Source organism: Rutilus rutilus, assembly GCF_951802725.1.
Source record: "Rutilus rutilus genome assembly, chromosome: 24".
NCBI lineage: Eukaryota > Metazoa > Chordata > Actinopteri > Cypriniformes > Leuciscidae > Rutilus > Rutilus rutilus.
In genome coordinates, this window is record NC_140228.1 from 23,773,343 (window position 1) to 23,799,573 (window position 26,231).

Sequence of the window (26,231 nt, forward strand, 5' to 3'; positions counted from 1 at the left end):
ACTGATGAGACCACCAATGACTGGAGGATAGGGTGGGCTGGATCGCTTTAAATGTCATGTCTGTGCTGCTACTTTTCACAATTGTTCATGCTTTTTTATTGGTATGATCATATGCAAATGCATGCAAGTGGTAAGATCCATAGATTGAAAATAACTGCAGAGTTGTTTGAACACTAAAAAACTGGGTTAAAAACAACCCAGTTTGGGTTGTTTTCAACCCAAGGGATGGGTAAATATAGGACAGAACACATGTTGGTTTAATTTTACCCAGCAAATTGGGTTGTTCATTTAACTCAGCATAATGGGTTTATTTAACCCAGCATATTTGGTTGATTCATTTTTACTATAGTACTTTTTTTTGGAATTCATGAATTCATATTTACAGATTAACTTAAATCCTCTAAGCGTAAAAAAAAATAGCATATTTTATATTGTTTTGAATACTTAAGCTCGTTTAACAAATATTAAAAGTAAAAATTAAACATTTAGAAGCAATTCAAGTGTAATCGACCAGTCTCTGTCCCGTTTCCACCGTAACGGCGCTGGATCTCATGCCGGAACTTGTATCATGTTTAGCGGGGGAACTTCTAACTCAGACCGCCGCCTGTGTTTCACTCATAGCTGAAATATGCTGTGACTGACACCATAACCTGTCCATAAACAATCAGTGTACAGGTCTGAGAACATATTTTACCTTTCGAAGCATTTATATATAACAAAATTATAAAATTTTATGCAAGGCATCAGGCGTTTCCATCACGCGAAAAGACCGACACGACACTCGTTTAGGTGACTCACATCGCGCCCCTGTATGTTGTTTTGCTTAAAATTAAACGAAAACACAGAACAATAACGAATTTATACAAAAAATGTACACAAACCTGTATTTTACCGAAGACACGCACTAATTTGACAGAGCTGCACTGCTCTCTCCTGAAGAGGTCGCAATAAGTCTGCGATCAATAACTCAACCCCTAGATTGTTATATCTGACCCAGGATCTGGGTAACACAAAAACTACCCAAACACTGGGTTGTTACGTCTGACCCAGGCTCTGGGTTACATAAAAACTACCCAAACACTGGGTTGTTACGTCTGACCCAGGCTCTGGGTTACACAAAAACTACCCAAACACTGAAAAAAGAACCCAAAAAACTGACCCAAAAGGCTCAACCCAGGATTTGAGTAGAAAAAATAACCCAAGATTTTTTTAGAGTGAACGAACATCATGTAACATCATTCAATTATTTTTATTTTTTTTAGGGAAAGCTGGTGTGAAGGGCACGGAGAGTTTACCACATCACAGGGATGTTCCAGAAAGTTCCAGCCACTGTCTGCCCTGCCAGGAAGGCTGTGATTTCTGCAAGGACAACACGCCCTGCGTGGCCCGGGGTGATGGCGCCCTGCGTATGGCGGTGCTTTCCTTCCAGGGCTTGTGCATGCTGGTGGATTTCATCAGTATGGTGCTGCTCTACCATTTCCGCAGGAACAAGGTAAGCATGTGCTGCCGGAGGGAGCTAATTAAGATGGCAACTGTTTCCATGAAGCACATCCTGTTCTTATTGACACCGGGGTGTTTCCATGCTGAGTTACATTACAATTAGTCACTCGTACTCTGAGCGTACAGTATCTTGCCTGTTAGGTCATATTTTATTCCCTGTTAAATTAGAAAGTAGACAGTTTTGAGATACATTATTACAAAAGAAAAGTAAAAAAAAACCCGCAAGTTTAATCTACATTGTGCACCGCTTTCATCATCATGCGACAACTACATCTTTGCTTCCATCTGAGTTTTCAGAACGAAAACTATTCTCTATCAGTAATTAAATTCAGTGTGACAACAAGAGCGCAATCACTGCAGGTTCTCACTTTGCAGTTTGATTTTACTTAAAAATTCAAGACAGCATGTCTAGGGGATAGGAAATGGTATATTTTAAGCCTGCATTATAGTTAATTAAAGAGATATTTAGTGCATAGACAGGTTGAGACACAATAAATGTTGATAAAGGACAGAGAGAATGGAGTTTCCGGTTGACTAAATAAATGGATTACACCATTAGAAGGGACAGAGAGAGACTAAATTTACAAAGGAATTACAGAGGAAGGAGAAAGAGGTGTTATTTGTTGCAAACTACCTTAGAGAAGGAGAGAGAGAGATCAGTCCAGCCCGACTACACTTAGGGATCTTATTTATCTACAGAGTCAAGGTTCTTTCCATGGCATTATGTTAGGGACAATGTATAGTCAGACAATCATTATCAGAAAAGAAACGTCAACAGGGTGATCAGAACCCAACACAAAGCTGAAGCTGACTGCATTATCCTACATGGCTCCTTCCCAAAATAAATAAATAAATGGACATGAAATGTTGATTTCATGAAGTTGAAATTAGTTTGCTGAGTGAGAAGAAAGAGGGTGCTGAGCGAAATGAACTAGTACAGCTATTTTTATGATTTAGAATATGTGTGATGCAGTAATTGACTGGATAATTGACAAACCTGGAAATTCTGTCATCATTTACTCACCCTCATGTCGTTCCAAACCCATAAGTCTTTCATTCATCTTCGAAACACACAGATGAAGATATTTTTTACTGTTGGCTTTGATTGTCACTCACACATATAGTACACAGAGCTCATCAAATATGGCAAACGGCTGTTTAAACATACTTAAACCTCATTCGTTCTAGTCTCAGTCAAACAAGCACAGTTTAGCTTTGGTTTACCATATTGATCAATGTTTATATGTGAATATGTTCATCATAGTGTATACAGTGACTGTGTCTCTGCAGAAGACCACTCAATTCATATGGATTACTTTTACAATGTCTTTATGAACTTTATAAAGCTTGAAAAAGCTTTGGTCGACTTTCAATGGGAGGAACAGAAATCGCTCAAGTTTCATTAAAAATATCTTTATTTGTTTGGGTTTGGAACGACATGAGTAAATAATTAATGACAATTTTCATTTATTGGTGAACTGTCCCTTTAAGGATTTCTGTCACTTATGGCATATGCCAACATGGTTCAGTCCAGCCTGTACTTTAACACTGACCTTCTCTTTGATTCTGTCTGTTAATTGCAAGCCCAGTCTCTGGATTGTCTCCCTGTTAATTAGATTCATTAAAATTATTATTATTTTCCTCTCTCAGGAGGAGTCTGTAGATTAGTGCACAGATTATGAATGCAGACGGCTACTTATTACACTTAACACACCATTGGCGTATACGCAGAGTATTTCAGAAGCGTACACCGCACATGCTACTGTCTCAGCTTGAGCAGACGTGCAGTCTGTGGTCTGAGTAATAGTGGACTGGATTCACACTGACTGCGAGGAAGGTTCATTAATCCCTGCAGTGAGGCGCCGTTTAGGCTGTCGATATGTAGGGCACTCAGTTTTGATAGTGCCAGCATTTTAATTTACTCTGGAAGCATGCTCCGTCTGGGCGCTGCCTGAAAGCGATCCATAAATGCTGGAGAAGTCTAAATGAAAGCGACAGAGTTAGGATTAGAAATTTTGTTCTGTTTCAGCTCGCGCTGTCAAGTGCTTTCTATTGGCCGTTTGATTTCAGAAAGGAGTTGACAGCTCACCTGTTGCCTCTTAATGGAATTCTCATTTTCTCTGCTTTAAAGGAGACATACTTGAGCCCGCCGGCCAAACTAAATATACATGCCGCACTGTCAGAGAAAAAAAAATAATTTTTTTAGCTTTGCTGGAAATAAATTCCTAAATTTTTAGTTAGTTTGAAACTAACTATGTACTTTATCGGGTTGCACCATTTGTTCTTAAGGTTGAATGTAGCTAGTAGGTTGTAAGCTCCCCGTAAAGTAATGCATAGTTGCATAATAATATTTACCCTCAATGGTCCAATCCGCTTGTTAAGTTGTGACATATCGTATATGGTTTCTGGGAGCCTCCACCCTGTTTCAAGTGAGAATACTATTTCAACCCCTGTTTATGAGGCAGAACCTGATTTCATCAAGTACAAGTACATGTTCTTGGATCAACATCTTTGTTGATTCTGGAACAACATTCCAATCAACCAATCAGATTTGAGGAACAAGTTTAAAGTTTATGTCAAGTTTAGGCAGTGTTATTCATCTATCATTTCCCACTGATTTTAGGGATCATTTATGGATAGGAATATGGTTAGCATTACATTTTGGAACAGGAATGTTGTTCCAGGATCAACAAAATATGTTGACCCATGAATGCGCGTCTAACTCTGCAAAATCAGGATGTGCGTTTATGAGCACATGAGTTGTTTGCTTTTGGGATCTGATGGAGCGTTTGAACTCGGATACGGTATCGCACAACGTCAGACTTAAAAAGCGGATAGCAGAGTAGAATAGTGTTGAAATGCCATGAATTTCAGTTTATATTTGATTCTAACTTATTTTGCCTCACGTAACTAATGGTAAAAATATCTTTCCATTGAAATATGATACTACTTTATCATGAGTAACAATTTATTTTGTTTTATTTACCAGAATATCTATTAAACTTGGAGGTGGAATCTTTTGAGCAACCACCCAGAACACTGTGCAAACACCTCTCTAATATTCTTTGGAAAGTGTAAAAAAATTAAAAATAATAAAGTTCACTGCTTTGAAACTCAAAATGAATCAAGTTGTGAATGTCATTGGGAAACAGAGCCGGTTTATTCCAGGGCAAGGCAATAGTCTGAAGAGAACAAAGATGAATCAACCCCTGTGAACACATTAGAATAGTCCAAGGAGAATGCATTTGTGCGCAAAGTTATGCAGTAGTCACAAATGGAAGGTTTCCACTGACCCATTTCTAGCAAAAGAATAGTTTAAGGAGAGAAGTTTTCCAATGTGATGTTCTTTTTGATGTGTTTCAGAGTATCAGAGCGTCAGGACTCATCCTGCTAGAGGCCATCATGTTTGGAGCACTCCTCTTGTACTTTCCGGTAAGCTTTAATGACCGCAGTCATTTTTACTATGTATTACTTTAGGAGTGTTCAAATTAATTGCACTTTGGTGACTAATATTCTTAGACTTGTACTGCAATGTAATGTAGCCATTAGGAGGAGAATGCCTTTTTAATGGCATTCATTTAAGCATTAAAGAAATGTAGCGGGATCAATTCGAGTTAAGCTCTATGGACTTCTGAATGCTGTTAAATCTGGTGATTTATGTATGATATGTTTAAGAAAATGAAAAAGGGATTTGATACATGGAGAAAAATCAATCCGCAGGAAGCACATCAATATTGCATACACTGAAGACACAGATTTTTGTTAGAGCTTAGCTTGTTTTGGTCCGGGAACTTTCTAAAATACTGCAAAAGTCAAATGTTTTACATTTATGATATTACAACACTAATTAGATGTTCACATGGTGCAGAATGCACTGAAGCAATTTAGGATAAAATAGATATCCTAGCCGAGATATTTCACTGATGGACAATCTGCTGTCGATGTATCGATAAAGTATTGATTTAGACAGATGTTGTCATGTGCTTTATTCAGCAGAGCCGTTTGGCTCACAGTAATTGCAGTTTAGTGGCGTTCACAGGAAGCTGTGGGCATGTCTTAACATGGAAGGGTAAATGCAATTAAAGTGAACTGATTTAGAGGCTTAGCACATGCAAGGTCCTGGAAAGTAATAATCTTTGAGATAATTCTGGAATGATGGTGGAGGACCATTTTAGCCATTTAATCACTCTTTATGTGACCATAACGCCCCTGATATCCTCAAACTGGTGTGACTTCATTTTGAACAAAATCAGGCCAAAACGAAGTTCGTTTGTGTTTGTTTCGGGAGTTCGAAACAGCTTGGCAAAGCTCCTTCCATAAAATTTCCCTCTGGCTGGTAAGCACCATCAAACTACCATTGGTCCGTGGCGATGATATAATAGTTATAAGTGTGGCTCTGAGACTCCGCCTTCTTTGAGGAGGAAATCTCCTCTGGTTCATTTCTTCTGTTCGGTCCATCGAGGTCAGACATCATCAAGTGAAAACAATAATACAATGGAGAGTCACTTTATAGTAGGAACTGAAGTTGTAATTCTAATTGAAGAGACACTGACACTTTTTTCATGTTTAATACTGTAAATCTGCTTGCTTTTAAACAATCGAAAGCGAAGAAAAAAGAACTTCGCCGTGAGTATATCGAGACCTTCATTTCCTGTGCATTTGTCCTTTAGAAAACAAATGTCTTAATCTGTTTTTAACTATTTAGAATAGTACCAGTTTATGAGTGGCGTGAGAAAATGTCTGTGGATTATTTCACATATTCTTAATTTTCTTTATGCAATATAGAATTTCTTATTTTGTTCCTTTGATTTTGGTGTGAAATATGACTTGGACATTATTGACCATTTTTTGTGAGATTTGCTCAAGAGGAAAGTTTTAAAAAACATTTTTTTTTTTTTTTACTTTCTTTTCACAGACATCTGGCTTTAGATTGGAATTTGTTGTGGTCAATTAAGGCTTAGGATCAGATTTTCTTGATTTGGGCTTCTTGCAAATATGAATCTGAATCTAATTCATATCTATTATCTGGTCACTTAGGTTTAGTTATTCAAAAATAAAAATCATACATATTGTGACTTGAATACACATCCTCTATGATGAACATGTTTGAAATTCTGAATTAACACAGTATATTTTTCTCTGGCAATGTAACGTGTAGCCTATGTTCTGTTTCTGTTTGCCTATGTTCTCTGTAATTGGTTCACTAATTTGTTCCCATAGTTACTGATTTTGTTCACCTGTTGTTTTATTAGTATCCTCATTACTCCCCTTGTATTTAAGCCCTGAGTTTTCTTTACTTTTTTTGTCATGTATCTTTTATTGTAGCGTGGTTGTTTTTCTTCCTGAAGTTCTCCTACGTGTTTTGGTTGTAATTATTATTAAAGACTGTTTTGTTTGATTCCTCAACTTTGCGTGCATCATTACAGCCAGTGTGTGACAGAATATAGGACCCTCCCATTAAGTATATTTAAATATGGACTTAGCAGTGTTGCTCATCACAACCCAAAGCCCAGCCAGCCAGCCAGCCAGTCATCACCAAGCTGCATGGAGCGAACGCTAGAGCCTGCAGTAATGCATGAGCCCACGCTGGAGAATAGGTATGAGCCCCAGGTGCCTGAGCCTTGCAAGATGTCTGACCAGGTGTGTGAGCCTGCAACATCGTCCGCCGTGTGAGTACTCTTGGAGTTTGTGTGTATAGATAGGAGCCCCTTCCACACTACCACCATTGAGGGTGAGCTACCGCTGGACTCTGACCTACTAAATGATTTGGAAGAGAATTTTTACCTGCATCTCCTGTCCCCTCTGGTTCTGCCCAGCTCAGAATTTCCAGCCTCCCCACTGGTTTGGCCCAGCTCAGTATCTCCTGCGTTCCCATTGGTTTCATCCAGCTCGAAGTCTCCAGAGTTCCCACCCAGTCTCCCTCTCCCGTGTCCTCTTTCAATGTCAGCCAGTCCATTAGCCCCATTTCTGCTGTTTCCCGTCAACCCCTTGACTCCTGCTCGACCTCCCCTCCCCTGTGGTGTGGATTCATCCGTCATCCAGTTCCTACCAGTCGAGTGGATCACCCTGACTCTTCCTTGGCTCCTCCCTCCATTGGCTCCACCTGGGACCATCGGACTTACGGCTCTACCGGGTTAGTTCCCAGTTCCTAGTTCCATCTGCTTGCCATCTGTGCTCAGAGCTCCACCACCTTCGGCTCCGTCTCCATCGTCCGAAGGATGCAAATGTAGTAATAAAAAGTGAACAAAAGGAAGAAATGATTATAATCCCCTGTGAAAATAGGTGAGACGTGAGTGAAGATTTGGGAAAAAAAAGAAGAGATTCCATGTCCAGTGGAAAACCTTCTGGAATTTTGTTGAGTTGACGGGCACATCCCTATATATCAGCTAACATTTATTTTATTTCAAGTAACGAAAATGTTTTAAATGTTTTTAGTTTACTATAATTAATAACAGTGAAGTAGTTCATATTTAATTTTTTATCCACCAAATCAAGGTTGGTATGTTTTTTTTTACAACCTCGTGTCTTTTTTGTGGATATGCACATATATTCTGCCTTGAGTATCATCCACACAAACTGGTGAACCCAATAATTACACACATTATGAAGTTGTCTGCTCTTAATATTTTAATTGACCGACAGCCCTAGTTTAAAGTGAATATAATCAGACAGGATTTAAAATTGGCTTAGTGTCAAAATATTGTATCTGTGCATTAGGTCTTGCAATGTACATGCAGTGTACATGCAGCCTATGAGAATGTGTCTGTTCTTTTAGAACTGCCGTTTTCCCTCTGATTCAGTTTGTGGTTTAATCTGAAGCTCAGAGACAGATATATCTGCCTGCTCACGGCCCACCGTGTAGCTCATCTGAAGCAGATAGAAGCTCCGCCTGTCTGCTCTGCTGCAATTGCTCCCAATCTAAATATAGACTGGAAAATATTATCCACTCCTTCTCCCCCTCTTCTACTTAAATAATTCCAGTGTTATCAAGAAGCAGAGATGTATCTCATCTTGTTCCTCTGGCATTCTGCTTTGTTGAGTAATGCAATTTTTTCAGCTCGCAACCCTCTCCTACTGCTGAGCGTGTCACATGCAATAACTTCACTTGGCGGCGTCTAGAATAAGGCGGGGGATGTGGAGCGAGAGAGAGAAGAAACCGAATTACATGCACACACACACACATGCTTTTCTGGTTGCTTGTTCATCCCTGTCCACACAGAAGTCACAGGGCACCTGTGTCAGTGAATTTATGAGGCATACACAGATTCTCTTTCTACTATATATCTGACGCTTGTCATGTTTAGTGTTGGGTTTAATACTCTAGTTACTAACTAGATTAATACTCCCCGTCGTGAAATCCTGGGGGGACCTACTGCAGATCTCTCTAAATTTCAAGCATCTCTCTTATTTAACTCAAGGGAAGTGATTCCTTCTTACGTCTTACACACCTTCTCTCCCTGCTGAGCATTTTCACCCTCCATCAATCTATGTGAGCCTGAATTCCATACACAATCTTCATCTTAGGCCTTCTTTCTGTTCCGACATTTTTTTCCCCTCTGCCCTCTCCAGTTGTCCTCTTCTTTCACCTCTATGCCCAAATGGTCTGCTGCCATCCTGACCCTGGAACCCGGCCCATCGGGAGGCTAATGAAAAACACTGCTGTGTTCTTGTGCGTTTTGACTGGCACAGGATGGAGTCTGGCCTTATGTTTTGAGTCGGTCCAAGTCACTGCCTTTCCATGGATTAAGTGGATCAGAGAATGCCTGCCGTTCTCCAGTCTGTGTACCTGGCATCAAAATCTTAAACCAATCTTCCGCCTTATGTTACCGAGGACCATATTGCCATTAAAAAAAAGAAGACAAAAGAAGATACTTTGAAGAAATGGTTTTGTCCATACAACGAAAGTCAGTGAGGTGCTGAACAATATTGGACCCCACTGACTTCCATTGTTTGTATAAAAAAAACACAGACATGGTAATGCTCAGGTTATTGTGCTATATCAGGCAAAGTCCCTTGAAGGGAAGTTTTCACTCGGCGGCCATCATTGAAATGCCTCTCAGGCAGCTATTTCATTCATGCAAGTACAACTCCCATCTCTTTGAATGGGGAAACATTAAATTATCCAAAGCTATTCACCAAGCTTATGATAAAATTTCATATTTGAAATTACCAATGAAATCTGTCAACTCAAATCATGACAAAAAAAATGAATTTTTCCGGCTGGACCAGGCCAATGCGCATGTGCAGTCCTAAGCAATGTTCTCAATGTTCTGAGACACTCGCTTGGGCCCTATTTTAATGATCTGAAACGCAAGTATCAAACGCGAAACACGAGTAACTTTGTGGGCGGATCTCGGGCGCTGTTGCTATTATACCGGCGGGATAAATGACTCTTTTGTCATTGGTCTGGTCGGGTTGGTCTGAAGTAGCTACATTACTCTGTGTGGTTTGGGCGTAACGTGAAATAAACCAATCAGAGCATCATCTCACATTCCCTTTAAGAGCAGGCGCGCTTGTTCCATGGCGGATTGCTATTATAACGGCAGATTTGCCAGGCGCACACCAGGAGCGGTTCACAGCGAGGAGACCGACGTTCTCGTCAGGGCCGTAAAAGACAGAGAAGTGACATTGTATGGGGATGGGAGAAACCCATTTTTTCACATCTTCATGGACACCACAATGATTTCCCTCGTGTGGAATATTTTTCCTTTGTAATTATTTATGGTTTGCAAAAATGTCAACTGCTGCGTCTGTGTGTAGATGAGAGAAGCAAAGTGTATGCGCGTTGTGCACACGCTACATTATGGCCAAGCATGCGCCCTTAAAATAGCATCTGGACGTGCCACTGACTTTAGACTAGGTTTAAATAGCACCAGGGAACGTTTGCACCAGAACACGCCTCCTCTTTTTGCTGAACCGCCCCCGGGAGCGCAAGTTCATTCCCTAATTTACCGACGTGCGTCTGCCGAGGGAAAAGTCCGCTGTGCATCGGGTGCAAAATAGGAATGATACATGCGTCGGTGTACAAAGTCAATTGCGCTGGGTGCAAGATAGGGCCCTGACTGTTTCTATTGAAACCGGAATTTCTAATGGCTGGCCCTTATTTTGAATGCGGGTCTTATTCCGCCATATTGCGTGTTGCACTTTCTCCCATTCATAGTAAGATGCACCGTATTTGTATATCTAAATTCTTTGTATCAGGTCTTTCAGGCAGCCACTTCCTGGCTAAGCAGGTGGCTTTTGCCAAAATAAGATGCAGTGTAAACTGAACTTAATGCTGATGTTCAAAAGTCTGACACAGACATGTCTCTTGCTGTATTTCTCATCTCTTTTTTTCTCTCTCCTGCACAAAGCACAGGTCACATACCTATTAACCTAATGTTATCAGAAATATCTCGGTGGATTTGGTGATGACGGGGAAGGGAACAGTGCACGGTTTTGACGGAGAGAGAGCTCTTGACTCCATGGAGGCCAAACTAGATGTAATTCACACGCCGCAAGACTCGGGGGACACAGCACAAGCTATTACCTCCCGTTCTTGCCCCCGCATGTGGGGAAGAGGAGCCAACTCCCCCCACACCTAAACCAGACATGTCCACACAGACATAGACATTCTTACAGATTACAAGCCAAATGGGAAGAGAGGAGAGAAAAGAAAGAGACGAGTTGTGAAAGAATGAAAATAGATGACGATATCATCCCAAAGCTGCCTGTTCACATTATCACCAATCAGGTTAATGTTATCTAGGACTAAAAAAAGACAGGCACCTCTCACCTCTTAGAAAAGCTGTTGTTATGGCTGTAAAATTGCTTTCTGCTTGAACCACTGACAATCTTTCAGTATCTTGCTAAAGTAATTAGCCTCTTCGTAAACTTTTCCAAGAATTCATAATTGACCCTATTTACTTTCATAATACAAGACTCCTGATCTTATTTTGAAAGATAAAAATTAATTAATAACTTGCTCCACGTCTGAAAAAGCTTTCCTTTTAGCTGACTACTGTACCTTCTCATTGCTCATAACTTACTCACCAAGCTCTATTACCTGGAGAAAGCTATCCGTTAGCTTTCCCAATTATTTCCAACCCATTGGCGTCAAAAACTGAAGCACGGTCAATAGGGGTGTTGTGAACCTACACTGGTCTCACGGTTCGATTACGATTATCATGTCATCGATTCAGTTCAATTCGATATCACGATGCATCACGATGCACTGCATCCTCAATGTTCAATTTTACTTCAAAAGTGATGTGCGTGCGTGTGTGTGCGTGTGCTCGGCTGTTCGGGAAGTCGCAGTGATAGAAACAGTGACATTCCAGTTTAAGTTTCAAGGAAGTAAAGCTTGTTTATGCCATTAAGAAAAGGAAAATCTGTCAAATAAATTTTGTTTTAAAGAAATGTTCATTTAAAAGCAGCGCTCATTAATCAGTATATTATGTTACCATTAAAGATGGTCGCATCAACCGTCGCCAAGTCCGCTGTTGAAGGTGACGATCATCCATTTATAATCACGCGTAACAACACAGAATATTTGTAATTTGACCATCGGGTGCGGATACTTAAATCAGAGAAAATGATTGGGGCGGGTGGATGATTTGTTTTTGGCTGCGGATTCGGGTGACGTTGGAGCTCATCCGCTTACTCTAAAGCAGTCAGACTCTGCCAGGCGTTAACAGCTCGGGGTGAAAACGGCTAACGTGGTTTATCAAGTTAGTGGTATTACCTCATGCATATTCTATTTGTGCGTGACATGAGCGCACACAGCACGTGTCTTCTGCAGGTCGTGCTTACCAGGTTGTTCATAAAAGCCGAAATGTGCCCAGATGTAGGCTTTTAATTTTCTCGCACTCGCGTCTCACCTTCCTCTGCCATTGTATGCTTCCGCGGCAAAGCACGTACGTGACAAATGTTGTCAGAAAAGCGTCAGTACATTACAATCGGTTATGGGGCCCTATCTTGCACCCAGCGCAATTGACTTTGTACACCGACGCATGTATCATTCCTATTTTGCACCCGCGCAAAGCAGACTTTTCCCTCCACAGAAGCACGTCGGTTAACTAAGAAATACACTTGCGCTCCCCGGGGCGGTTCAGCGCAAAGAGGAGGCGTGTTGCGGCGCAAACGTTCCCTCATGCTATTTTACAGGTTTAGAAAACAATTGCGCCACTAACCGAAAAAAAAAACAGTTTAAAGTCAGTGGCGCGTTGCGCATGTTATTATATGCTATTTTAAGGGTGCATGCTTAGCCTTAATCAATGTAGCGTGTGCACAACGCCCATACACTTTGATTCTCTCATCTACACACAGACGCAGCAGTTATCATTTTTGCAAATCATACATTATTACGAAAGATAGATAGATAGATAGATAGATAGATAGATAGATAGATAGATAGATAGATAGATAGATAGATAGATAGATAGTTTATTATAAAAGCATACATCTAGCTTACACATTTACCCAAATTATCATACGCCTGTTTAACCGAAGTTAATTTGGGTGTGTTTCTCCATCCCCAACGTCCCTGACGAGAACGTCGGTCTCCTCGGCCTTGAACCGCTCCTGGCGTGCGCCTGGCAAATCCGCCGTTATAATAGGAATCTGCTTTAGAACAAGCGCGCCTGCTCTTAAAGGGAATGTGAGATGACGCTCTGACTGGTTTATTTCACGTTACGCCCAAACCACACCTATGAATAATGAAGCTACTTCAGACCAACCCCTTTTAGATTTGCGTCAGGCGCAAGAGTCATTTATCCCGCCGGGAAAATAGCAACAGCGCCAAGACCCGCCCACAAAGTTACTTGCGCTTTGCGCTTTGACACTTGCGTTTCAGATCGTTAAAATAGGGCCCATGGTCTATTACTGAACCGATACCAAATCGTCCTCGTCTGCATCGCGATGCATCGTAGAAACGATTAATTTCGACACCCCTATTGAACACCACGGGCCAGGGCCGGGTTAGGGCTGGATTTTTTGGCCCGTGCAGGGCTCTAATCTATACAGGTGGAGCTGGGGAAGGTGGAGGGTTTCTATAAGCGTACTGCCAACTACTACGTAGACACTGACCAAGTGTTTGAAAGTTGAGTAGCAAGCTCATACAGCAGGAACCCTTCAGCTGTGCCCTATAGAGAACGATATGACTGCAAGCAGACTGAGTTAAGGTTTTCAATGACAGAACTTTGTATTTATCATTAGAAATACAAACCACCAAAGACATGCAAATATAGCCAAATGTGTAGGCCGAACTTTTCTCACTGTGCACTTGTGGTCAAACCTACAGCATGCCATTGCACAAGCATGTCTTGACTGACACATAAAAAAAGCACCCGGTGAGGTGGTGTTCTAGCCTTCATGGACCAGAAACCACCAGACTCCACGCTCCACCTCCGTCCTTAATTAGACCTGCTCCAGAAATGACCTCTTGCTAGCGCTCAATTATTTATGGTGTTTGGGGAAAAGGTGCTCACTCCTTCTAATCCTGCATTTGTCCTTCTGGTATATGAGAGCATAGAAGCTTCCTATGAATCAAGGATGGACAGCATAAGGTCACTGCTTGGAAATTAGATTAGATCACTCAATATAAGACCTTTGAAGGCATCTACACCAGAATATCCCTAATGATTGATTGAATGGATTGGCTAGAATCACGTTCATGCATAAAAAGCAATGTTTATGATGTTTCGTCTGCTTGTCTGAAGGAAGGAACCTCTTGCATTATTGATTCTGCTTTAATACTCATCTACTCACACTTTTCACCATGCCATCAAGAACATAAGGCAATTTCTTGGAATATATGTGGGTTTCCAAGAAAACTAATCCAGGATCAATAAGCAGATGGTCTGATGTACTGACCTTGAGCTGTCTGTCTAATCGATCTCTGCCTAAGTCAGCTTTATCATTCATGCTTTGGAGCAACAAACAAATAACATCTTAATGCTTGTCTACTGATAATAAAATACAGTTTTTAGTTATTTTAAGCACCAGTATTGTACACTGTGTGGTTTAGGGACTTATAAAATGGCACATTCTTTTGTGTCCCATTACATTTCTTTTAAACCATTAGAAGTACAAATGCCCTTTTTGAGACATTTTGTTTATATAACATGAAATCAACCTTTGCTTGAAAAGTAGCTTGTATTAAACACTTTAAATGCCATCAAATGTCCGGACCTTCTGTATCTAACAATTTACATTTACATTTATTCATTTAGCTGACGCTTTTATCCAAAGCGACTTACAATTGCTATATATGTCAGAGGTCGCACGCCTCTGGAGCAACTAGGGGTTAAGTGTCTTGCTCAGGGACACATTGGTGTCTCACAGTGGATTCGAACCCGGGTCTCTCACACCAAAGGCATGTGTCTTATCCATTGCGCCACCACCACCCCCTTCAATTCAAATTATACCGTGATTGACATTAATCTGTTGAATTGATATCCTGTTTGTTAAGTAAACAATATTTTTAATTATGAGTTACTTTTCAATATAAACCCGAGGTTATCCTTTCACTGACCATTTATTGAAGAAAACAAACCTTCAAGCCCTATTTGTGTCCAATTGCTAAATTGCAAATGAGAGACGGTGGAACTTCTGAATCATGCATCAACATTTGCGTGGAATCATTTAACGTCAGTTTGAACGATCCGTGATCCGTGGCCTTTGTAACCAAGTGCCTGGAGATTGGTGTGAGGGTGGAGATGAGGAACATGCCAGCTAATGATCATGCATGACTGTAATAAATAACAGCATTCAGCTGCATAGAGGGCTACGCACGTCATCTCATCTGCTCCAGCTTTCACAGCCCAGCTGTTGCAGCCACACCGCTCCACGGAAACGGAAGTTCTTTATTAAAACACATTGTGAAAGTGCTGCCTTGATGAGGCGAGAGCTTGAAAGATTGAGTCATGCTATCTCAGCATCACTGCCCAGCTTTCAATCCTGAACCTGTTAGAGATGTACTCAGTACAGAACTGTAGTCGGGCCAAACCGTTCTCTTTGCTTAACCGTTATAATGTATTCGTAACTTGTTACGGAATAAAAAGTCTCTGAAAAATGAACTTTCCTGTCCTGTCAGATAAATTACGAGCATGCAACGCCGTAGTAATGTTGTCAATTAGTAAGTCGTGAAATTACCAAAAAAGTACCAGTAAATTACGTAACTGGAACCTGTTAGCTGTAAAGGATTTTCACACTGGGATGAGGTTCATTCTATTCATCAGGATGAGTGTCCATGTGTTTCATTAACAGTTCATATTAGAATAATCAAGTATAGTATAGTAGTATAGTATAGAATATACCATGCTAAAATACCACTTCATTTTCACTGTGTGTTATTTTGTATATTTTAAATGACTGTGGTGGCTCATACCAACTTGTTATCTTTATTGAATTAACAAAAACTAGTTTGGGATTGCTATTTAATAGCCTTAACTTATACTTTTTATTCATCAGTAGTAGTCATATTCTGACAATTTATGTGTATGTTACAGTGGGACGGTACTTGTGTATCAACAATTTTTGTGAAATAAATGTCCTTGGTTTTTAAAAGCAAATTTATGATAACATATATACAGTGTATCTATATATATATATAGGAATTAGGTCAAATTCTAAAATAGTTTGGAATTCAAAAATATGGTTACACTTTAGGATCCAATTTCTATACTAGTTGCTTATTAGCATGCATATTGCTAGGATATTGACTGTTTGTTAGTACATATAAAGCACATATTCATGCCTTATTTTGCATGACCATAATGTAGAATATCAATCCTACCCAATACCTAAACTTAACAACCACATTACTAACTATTAATAAGCAGTAATTAGGCAAAATTCGTAGTTAATAGTTAGTTAATAGTGAGAATTGGACGCTAATCTAAAGTGTGACCAAAAATATTATACAGTGTATAGTACTTCGGATTCAATCATCACTCTAGGAATAAAAGATCAAGATGACTTGATCTTGAAGATGAAAGATTTTGTGTTTCTGTACACAGTGTCCCTTATACACATTTTGAATACTGCAGAAACTGTAAAGTAGTAGTAATACTGTTATTAGTATTAGTAGTGGTTGTACTATTGTCAAACATAGCCTATCTTTACTGCTGCCTTCATGATGTACACTTCCCGTCTTCCACTCTCTGTGTTTCCTGTGTTCCTCTGCCAATCACGGCTGTTTGTTTGAGTTTTGACTGACAGCACTAATAGGGTTTCTCTGAATTCCACCACATGAGTCTGATGGTGTCGGCTGTGTGAATTCCTCGGCCGTCGTGATTGACTGCAGTGTTATCAATCTCTGCCTTGGCACACTGAGGTTGTGTGTGTATGGGGGAGAGCATGTGTTCAAACACTCTTTGGCAGGTCCACTCCTACTCTGCTTCTTTCTCTTCGTCTTACACAAAGACTCAAAGATGCACAGAGAAAACGACGCGTTACGTAATGGGGCGCCTTCTTTGAAAATGACAAAGAGAAAGGGAGCTGCAGGGGGGTTGAAACTAGCAACAACAACAAAAAAGGGAAAAGAAATGCAAGCGGGAGGCATTAGGATAAATCTACACCAGGACTATTATGTAAAGGTAAATAATAAATGCTTTTTTTGGCGTCGGCTTGTGAGTGGATGAGCCCCTGAAGGGGTGTAATGAAGTGTGTGTGAGTGAATGCCCATGCGAGCTTTGAAGAGCAGTGTGTGTTTTTGTGTGGATGTTGCGTGAGGGATGAGGAACACTCTGTTCTCAGGTTTACACTCCAGAGGGTAGTGTCACAGACACAGATGAGCCAGACAGCATGACAGTACCTCACACAGTTTCACCGGGGAAATAGGTCTTTATTTTCCTGCTTTTTAAGGAATAGTTCAACCTGAAATTCTCTCTTCATTTATTCACCTTCATGCATTCATCCGTATATGACTTTCTTTATCCCAAAAAAGAGACTGAAAATGTTCACCTCTTCTGCTACTCAATTTTGATTTTTTTTTACTTTAAAGTACATTTTAAATCACCAGAAATAATTTTGTTATGCTTTAAAGTACACTTCTTTTGATGTGTTGACTAACAAACTAAAGCACGTGCAAAAGTAATTTGAACTGTTGTGTGTAACGATATTACATTTAAAGTTAATGTATTTAAAATATATTAAATTGAAACATTACAAATGTGTAACTACAAATTTATTTAAATACATCAATTACACTTTCAATGGAAATGACTTGTCAGTACATTTAACCAAAATACATTAACCAAATTAGAAAGACAGTAGAAGTAATTATCAAATGCCATAAATTTGTACTTTCCTACTTAAGGAAAAAAAAAACTATGACACACTGATCATAACTACAGCGTGCACTTAAATTATTCAACATAATGTTATCCTCTGTTAGTGGACGCTAATATATCATTATAGTTATAATCTTTTTTTGTTTCATGGGGGGAAAAAGACTTTTATTATAATGAAATTATAATCTTTAATTGTTTTATATATTTTTATATGTATTGTAACCACATATGATAAAAATAAGGCATTTGGGACCATGCTATATTGTGATAAAAAAACGCCCATTAGCTGTGACTATATTAATAAAATGGCCTTATTGCCTCATTAAGGTGTTGCTAAAAGCCTCCATAGGAATTTTATGTAAAGTACAATGCAATCTTTCACTCATATGACCCACCCCCATCTTCCTGAACAAGCAGGACAATCACCGTGATTCCCAGCACTTAGCATTGATTATTAATGGAGAGTTTTAAACCAAGAGAATGGAAGAGAGAGATCAGTTTATATGTACTGGCATTTGCTCTGGCTTGTCGTTGTAACCCTCCTGTGAGTGTTTGTGTGTATGCGTGCGTGTGTTTTTAAGGGACATTCTAATGTGATGGCAATGATGTCATATACATATAACATATAACGTCCACATTTACATGTCAACACAATCAGTATGCAAAATTAAAGCAATTTTCTATGTTCACAATGAACAGCACATGCGGCATAATTGTGGTTTAATCTAATTATTGTGATATAAAATTGCTTACATTGTGAGATACGATTTTGGCCACACCTACGCTGGTGATCAGCCAATCATAACAGAGGTAATTTACATATAGAAGGTGCGATAGCAATTACCGTGTCATTGTTACATGCAGTTACTATAGTAATAACTGCACTGTAAAAAAAATTAAATGATCAATAAGTTATGAAAACATGTTTTTTACATTGATTTAACTCACATTGCTTAACTTTAACAAAATAAGTTCAGGAATTTTCAACTTTTTTTCTAAGTTATACAAGATTTAACTCATTTTTTAAGCCAGTTTAATGTAATTTAAGTCGAAATAACTTAAATGACCAAGTTCATTTTACTTAAAAAGGTAGCAACTTTTTTTTTACAGTGTATAAATTATGCATAATTGCTTGCAACTGACCCTAAATAAACCAAACCCTAATCCTAACCCTATAGTTACTTCATACTTAAGTACTTAAATGTATAATTACAGTGAAACAAAGACAACTAAAGAGTAACCCTTTATTTTAAGGTGACCTTGTTACAGCGTTACAGAGTAATTTTAATTAACAATATGTACTTATAATTATGCTTGTATAAGCAATATTGCTTGTAATTATGCATAATTTACTATTAGAAACTATAAGCGTAGTTCGGTAACACTTTATTTCATTGTTTAACATTTAAGTAATAATTAACTACATGTACTTACTATAGGGTTAGGATTTGGTTTAGGGTTAGTTGCTTATTATTATTCATAATTTATTGTTATTACTACAGTAACTACATGTGCTGTGTAACAAGGACACTGTAAAATAATGTATTACCTGCAGTTCTTTAAGTGCTTTAGTTACATAATATTCAATGCTGTAGTTTATTTGTTGAACCTGTTATAGGTCTTTTAGATGTATTGATTCATGAATAGCGGTTACATGGAATGAGTTAGTGAGTGCTGACAGTGCATGTGTGTGCTGTACAACAGGTGTGACCCGACAGCATGTTTCTGTGATGGATGAGAGCTCTGCCAACTCTCCAAAGACAAGACATGCGTCAACTGCTCCTCTGTGCCTCTGTCTTTCTCCAAAAGATTCAGTTTTTCTGGGTAAGGCAAGGCAAGAGGCAAGGTCTCGTCATTAAGTTCCTCTCATCGAAATATTTAGAGCGGACGTAAGTGCTCCAGGCAAACTGTGGAAATGTCAGAGCTGTCTCACTCCCCTTTTTTTGTTCTGGACTGCCCTGACATTCAGCTAAACCCCTCCATTTCAAGAGTGTGTTTTTTTTTTAATTATGTTTTTTTGTAAAATGCTAGTTTGTAAGGTGTTACAATAGGTGCTGGGTGATTAGTATCAGAGGTCAAGTATAATTATGTTGAAGCAATACTGTATTCAGTATGATTTCGATGGATAACTGAATCTCCTGATCAAAACACAGGAAAAAAGGAAGCAGAAACTAGCGATATCATATTTAAGGAGATGCATATGTAAAATAATGCGATCATCAATGATAAACAGCGTATAAATCAAAACTGCCTAATGTTACCGAATAAAATGTCAATCCAGGACGAACTTTAGGACTGTGAAGCTTTAGGGGTGTTGATGAACTCGATCTTCATCGCTGTGAATCCAATCCAAATGTAGTCTTTAACAAAAACACGTTTTTCTCAGCTTTTCTGCTCAACATGTTGCTTTTTTATGAAACTTAATGCTGACGGTGGATGGCAACTTTTTTCAAAAATGCTGGCGGCTAAATAGTTAAGTCAACTTGACAATGACTATTTGGATAAAATCGCAATTTTAAGCCATTTCAGAGTCAGCATATTTAAGGCAAGATTAAATAATGCGAAGAGGCTGAAGAATATGAATATGTATATAGGCGCACTAATGTAAAATGATAACTCAGGATTTGCTTCAGTGTTTTTTTTCTCAACCTGGTTACCGTCTGGCTCTCTGTCGTCTCACGCCACGGCAACTGCGTTTTGTTTGTGTTCTCGAGCCCTCTGAGGAATCAGCCACTTGAAGCGTTGTGTGTTTTGTTACGCTCCGAGTGCGGTGAGACTTTCCTGCATCATGCAAAATACAGTCTCGCCTCACCGATCTGGGCAACGTTGACTTCCGTCGCCTCCTCTTGGCTTCCCCCCCAGAGTTCGCCACGTCCCTCGTCTGACTCAGAGCTAGTGACCCAAAATAACCACGTGCCTGTGTCTTTTTCCACTGCTATGGGACGACCATTAATGCCTCTGCTAATCGGATTAGCACGAATGGTCCCGTAAGGGGGGGTCGCAGCACATCTGCAACACACTGATAATTACGCAGCCTCAGATGTTTGTTCTTCTTTGTCTTTCATGTTTTGGATGGGGCTCTGGTGCCGACACACACCACACAGACACACGCACAGAGGTCAGGTTACATTCATTCTCATTGATCTTTGGCTGTTGTACGTGTGGATCAGCTTTCAACCGGTCATCAATGTGAGTCCATTATGCAGAAGGTTCATCTAAGGAGTGAGTGGCATGCAAGGGATGATGGGTATGTTCAGAATGGCATATCATCGTACTTCTTTTACTGGAGACTGAGCACAACGTGGGAATTGTCTGTGTTTGGATATTATTTGCAATATTTGCAAATATGTGCTGTTTAATGTACCAGGGCTAACTTCACTAATGTATCCCACAGTGCACTGTTTTGTTTGACCTTCAATTTCCAGTGTGACAAATAAATGAGATGTCATCATTTCATCTAGATGCAAAATACTAAGACATTTTTACACAAAACTGGATTAATGGCAAATAAATGCTCCACATATCCAAATCCACACTATATAGTATGCCATAATATAGTATGCCGTGAGCAGTCCATCAAATAAGTGGAACTTCCGAATACGCAGCATCATGAAAAAGTAGGCAGAAAACACTTGGGTGATGGATCAATGCAAAAACGTATCTATACAACTGCAGTTTCCAACTTAAAGGGATAGTTCAACCAAAAAGGAAAATTCTGTTATCATTTACTCACCCTCAAGTTGTTCTTAACCTGTGTGAGTTTCTTTCTTCTGCTGAACAAAAAAGAAGATATTTTGAAGAATGTCGGCAATCAAACAGTCTCGCCTCCTTTTTGGGTGAACTATCCCTTTAAATAAACACTAGAGGCAGTAAAACACCAATCACTTCAATTCCTTTTCACACAAATTATGATTACAGGGGCAGATATAAAATAATAATGATTTTATTTTACAATATGTTTTAACCCCAAAAACACTTTTACCATAGTGCATGATTTGTAAATAACACATTTTGATGTTTGCATCACGTAACCAGCTCCACTGTTTGAAATGTTTATAGAATTCACATACAATTTTAAAGTATGCAGTGTATACAACACAATATGTGTAACGGACGTAGGCCAGTAAGAGCTGTCCGTGTAAACCTCACTCAAACCTCAAACCTCATTGACGCTAGCGGCTGCGGTCTTTCTTTAGCTTCCTTGTTAGTGTGCCTGCCGAATTGAATCCCGCTCGGAGCGGGTCGAGTAGGACCAGTTACATATGCACTATGCAAGAATTCTATACTTGGAATATACTTTAATTACACAAATGCAGCTGTGTGCTGCAAGCGAGTGTACAGTTTTAATGTGCTTCCTTTCATCGGTCTGGCAGATAATAACTTCATTGCTGAAGGGGGCAACATAGTTACCTTTAAATTTCTGCGTCACTACATCGGCTATGTTATTCAGGTTACCCGTTGACAGTCTAACTAACTTTCACTTGCTCAGCAAGTTTCTCTTCAAACTGCTGCTTCATATTAGTTGACCTGAAAAGGGAAACTGAATAGATGACGACAGTTAATGCTAGGTCTTGCTTCCTTCTGCAATAACGCTGAGATGCAGTGCATACTTGTGTTATGTAATGAATTGTGTCCTGACACATTAAAGGCCTTTGAAACGCTGCAGTTCTAGTCACTCCTGTAGTACACTACTCCTGACAGAGTACATGTTTCATATCTTTCAACAGTGATGTCACTATAGTTGAGATGAATATTACGCTGACAATGAAGTAACCCTTGAAAGTAGTGCTGTTTACTCTGCATCAGATATTTATGAGAAGGTGTAGAGTGTTAGTTTTGCATGGTTTGTCAGTGACTGGTTAAAACTGTTGAGAGTTCTGCTGGAGGCGTGTGGTACTCCCAGTTCTAATTAAGAGCTGGCCGACTGGATGCTCCCCTGACAAGCACAACACACACACACACACCACTTTAGTCACTGGACCTGAGACAGCTATCACACACACACACACAGAGGCACTACATCTTTGAAACAACACATTCCTGCCCCACTGGACGGTAAAAGTGCATTTAAAGGGGTCATTACAATTATCTGAGTTTAGCTTTTCACATCCCTTTTTACCCTTTCTGACCCTTTTTGCTACCGTGCCTTTATGAAACACCCCTTTTGGCCATATGTTTGGCCTTGTCTTAAAGGAAAGGTTCACTTAAAAATGAAAATTCTGTCATCATTTACTCACCCTCAAGTTGTTTCAAACCTGTATGGATTTCTTTCTTCTGATGAACACAAAGGAAGATATTTTGAAGAATGTCGGTAACCAAAACCATTGACTTCCATAGTTGGAAAAAAATACTATGGAAGTCAATTGGGTTCATCAACAGTTTCCTGAAAGCATCGTTAGCAAACTATGGGCTAGATTTACTAAACAGGGCAAGTGGAAAGTTCACGAGTTGGGAGTGGAAAGTTCTGTGCGTGATCTACTGACGACGCGTAAATTGAAGAACACGGACACAGTCAGATCATTTCCATAATGACCAATACAACACAATCTACCAAGAACAGAGCAAATTAGCGTCTGGTTTAAGACATGCTTTTTTTGGGCGTTAAATAATGGTGCAAATACCAGTAAATTGACTAGCACACACCTTAGTAAATCACCTTGCATGATTCATTGAAATACTCTCACATTTTGCGTCTGAAAGGGAAACTCCTACAAATACATATGCAAAAATAATCCTATCCACGTCTTTTCAGTGCAAATTTTTCACTACTTGTCTTTAGTAAATTCTGACAATAGTTTTTTAACACAAAAGATGGTTTGCGCTGCCACAAGCTGTTAGTAAATCCAGTGTGGTGAAGAGATGAGTCCCACCATAAAGATGAGTCCCACCCTAATATAATAAAGTAATATATTTTTTTGTTTAATGCTTTTCAAAGTACACAGTTCACAGCTTTAGAGAAAGACAGACTGCTATTGTATAGTAATTGAATTGTAAATTTAAGCTAACAAAACGAGAAATGTTTAATATCACAATCTATAGCTTCGGTTACAGTATGAAACATATAAGTTAAAATACATGAATGGTCATCATAAAGTAGTTCAAAAGACTTGCAAAGTGATTTTGCCTGATTTGTAACCAGGCACTTAAGAGATTATTAATAAAACGTGCTTTGAACCAATCGGATTGCTTGGGTCCTAAGGTGGGACTCATCTCTGCGGTGGGACTCATCTCTTCACCACACCGGCCCTAAGGTTGCAAGTTCTGTTGTTACTAACATAGTTCAGCAATTTAGTGTATGCCAAAACCTTAATTCCAGAGGATTTTTGCAAACAGTATTGCAAACTTGTGTGGTCACAACTACAGCTCTCAACCTGTGGTTAGTTTCTTGTTAGTGAATGAATCGTGGGTCAAGCGACAGAGATGTGTCCGTGTTAATATGGTGTTTGGAAACTGTTGTGACTAGCTAGTTAATTTCTCTAACGATTCATCATACTATGGTGATTAAGCAGAGAGTTACATTGTTATACTGGAACTGATTCCCAAGCATTGTAAGCCCAAGAAGATTGTTGAGACCATTAGTGCTTATAGTTTCAAATTCGACTTAGGCTTACGTTGCTTTTGGGAAACGAATGGTGTGATTGTTACAATTGGTGCAAATGCTGATGACAACTGACATTAAAGGTTAATTCACCCAAAAATGAAAATGATCCCTTAATTTACTCACCCTCAAACCATCCTACATGTAGGTGTATATGACTTTCTTCTTTCAGCCAAACACAATCAGAGTTATATTAAAATATATCCTGGCTCTTCCAAGCTTTGTAATAGGAGTGAATAATAACTGAGATTTTGAAGCCCAAAAAAAGTGCATCCATCCATCATAAAAGTAATATATACGGCTCCAGGGGGTTAATAAAGGCCTTCTGAAGCGAAGCGATGCGATGCGTTTTTGTAAGAAAAATATCCACAATTATAACTTAGTAATCACTAGCTTCTGGTAACGTCTGTTCGCGTGTTCATGAGACAGTCGAGTTCCGGCGTATGACGTAGGATTTAGGAGTAGTGTAAGCAACAATCTCAAGCTCCTCTGACATTTCTCTTTAAAAATTCTCATTTTAGACTTCTAATTCGTGACTGGTGTTTTGTTTTGCTCTATCCTCTGCGCTTCTGCGTTCGTCATTACGTTGTGCGTAAGGTCAAGGGTCACTCTTCAGCCGCAACTCGAATTGCCTACGGAAGCCAGTGATTCTAGTTTATAAAGTTAGGAATATGGATATTTTTCTTGCAAAAATGCATCACTTCACTTTAGAAGGCCTTTATTGACCCCCTGGAGCCGTATGGATTACTTTTATGACGGATGAATGCGCTTTTTGGGCTTCAAAATCTCAGTTACCACTCAGCTTGGAAGAGCCAGGATATTTTGTAATATAACTCCGATTGACTCATATAAGTCATATACACCTAAGATGGCTTTCATTATGGGATGATTTTCATATTTGGTTAAATTAACACTTTAAATGAAAGAAAAAGAAGCCATAAAATAGTACTGACAATTGACAAGGAGCTATTGTGATGGAAGACTTTGAATCACTTCAACCATTTACTTCACAAAATGATTTACTGTGTCAAAGCGCTCAAAACACAGGTGACATCTGCTGGTGACGTGTGTAAATGCGAAAGAAAGACTTGCAGCCACAATGACACAATGCTTTGAAAAATACTGCCATATATTTTCTTTTAAGGCTGATAAAAGGTTTTCTTGTGGTTTTATATATTATATTGTCTATTTAAAAAAAAAATAATAATAATTGAATGAATGTACCACTCAAAGTCAGTGTCTACTGTCTAAGCTGTTTGAGGTTCAGATGTGTGACTGAAAAACACAAGATGAGTTTGTATTATGTGTTTTCTGTTATGAAATAAGCTTATGCACCTGACATTACAAATTTGTCTTCTGTAAACCTGCATGCACGTCTTTACAAATCACAAAAATATCATCATTTCTAATTTGAATGTTGAGTTTATTGTATGTTTAGGGCTTTTAGATGATCTTTCATCAAAATTAAACAACTTTTTACAATTCTCAATGGATAAAATAAAATCCACCATTTTTCTTACAAAATATGTCACATTGTGCAACATTAAATGAGTTGCAAATGCCGAACTGCTTCTCATGTTGAATTTAAATAGCAGAAATAAATATATGATGATGTGTAACTTCACTATTCGCTCATGCCATCCTTTAAGATTAGTGTCATCTCATGTGTGAGGGAGCTGTGGGGGTCTGCATGAGCCCCATACGGATGTATCTTAGACTCTGTCATCAGTTTTTCTCAACTTAATTATGACAGAAGAGTCTGTGCTGGAGCAATTCGTCTGCTCTGAATCATTTTTCCATAATCAATTTAATAATAGAGCTTCCTGAGAAGTGAGCAGACTGTTGTTAATAGATTACAC

The 26,231-nt window shown here is 39.2% G+C and overlaps 1 protein-coding gene across 2 annotated transcripts in view; it reads left to right on the forward strand.

Annotated features, from left to right (window-relative positions):
* The window catches only part of gpr158a (G protein-coupled receptor 158a), a 90,550-nt gene that overhangs the window by 46,310 nt on the left and 18,009 nt on the right, over positions 1 to 26,231 (forward strand). For both annotated transcript variants that reach the window (XM_084398656.1, XM_084398655.1), the window contains exons 4-5: positions 1,263 to 1,492; positions 4,864 to 4,932. In XM_084398656.1, the coding sequence (XP_084254782.1) occupies positions 1,263 to 1,492; positions 4,864 to 4,932 (299 nt within the window). The remainder of the gene's footprint in view (positions 1 to 1,262; positions 1,493 to 4,863; positions 4,933 to 26,231) is intronic.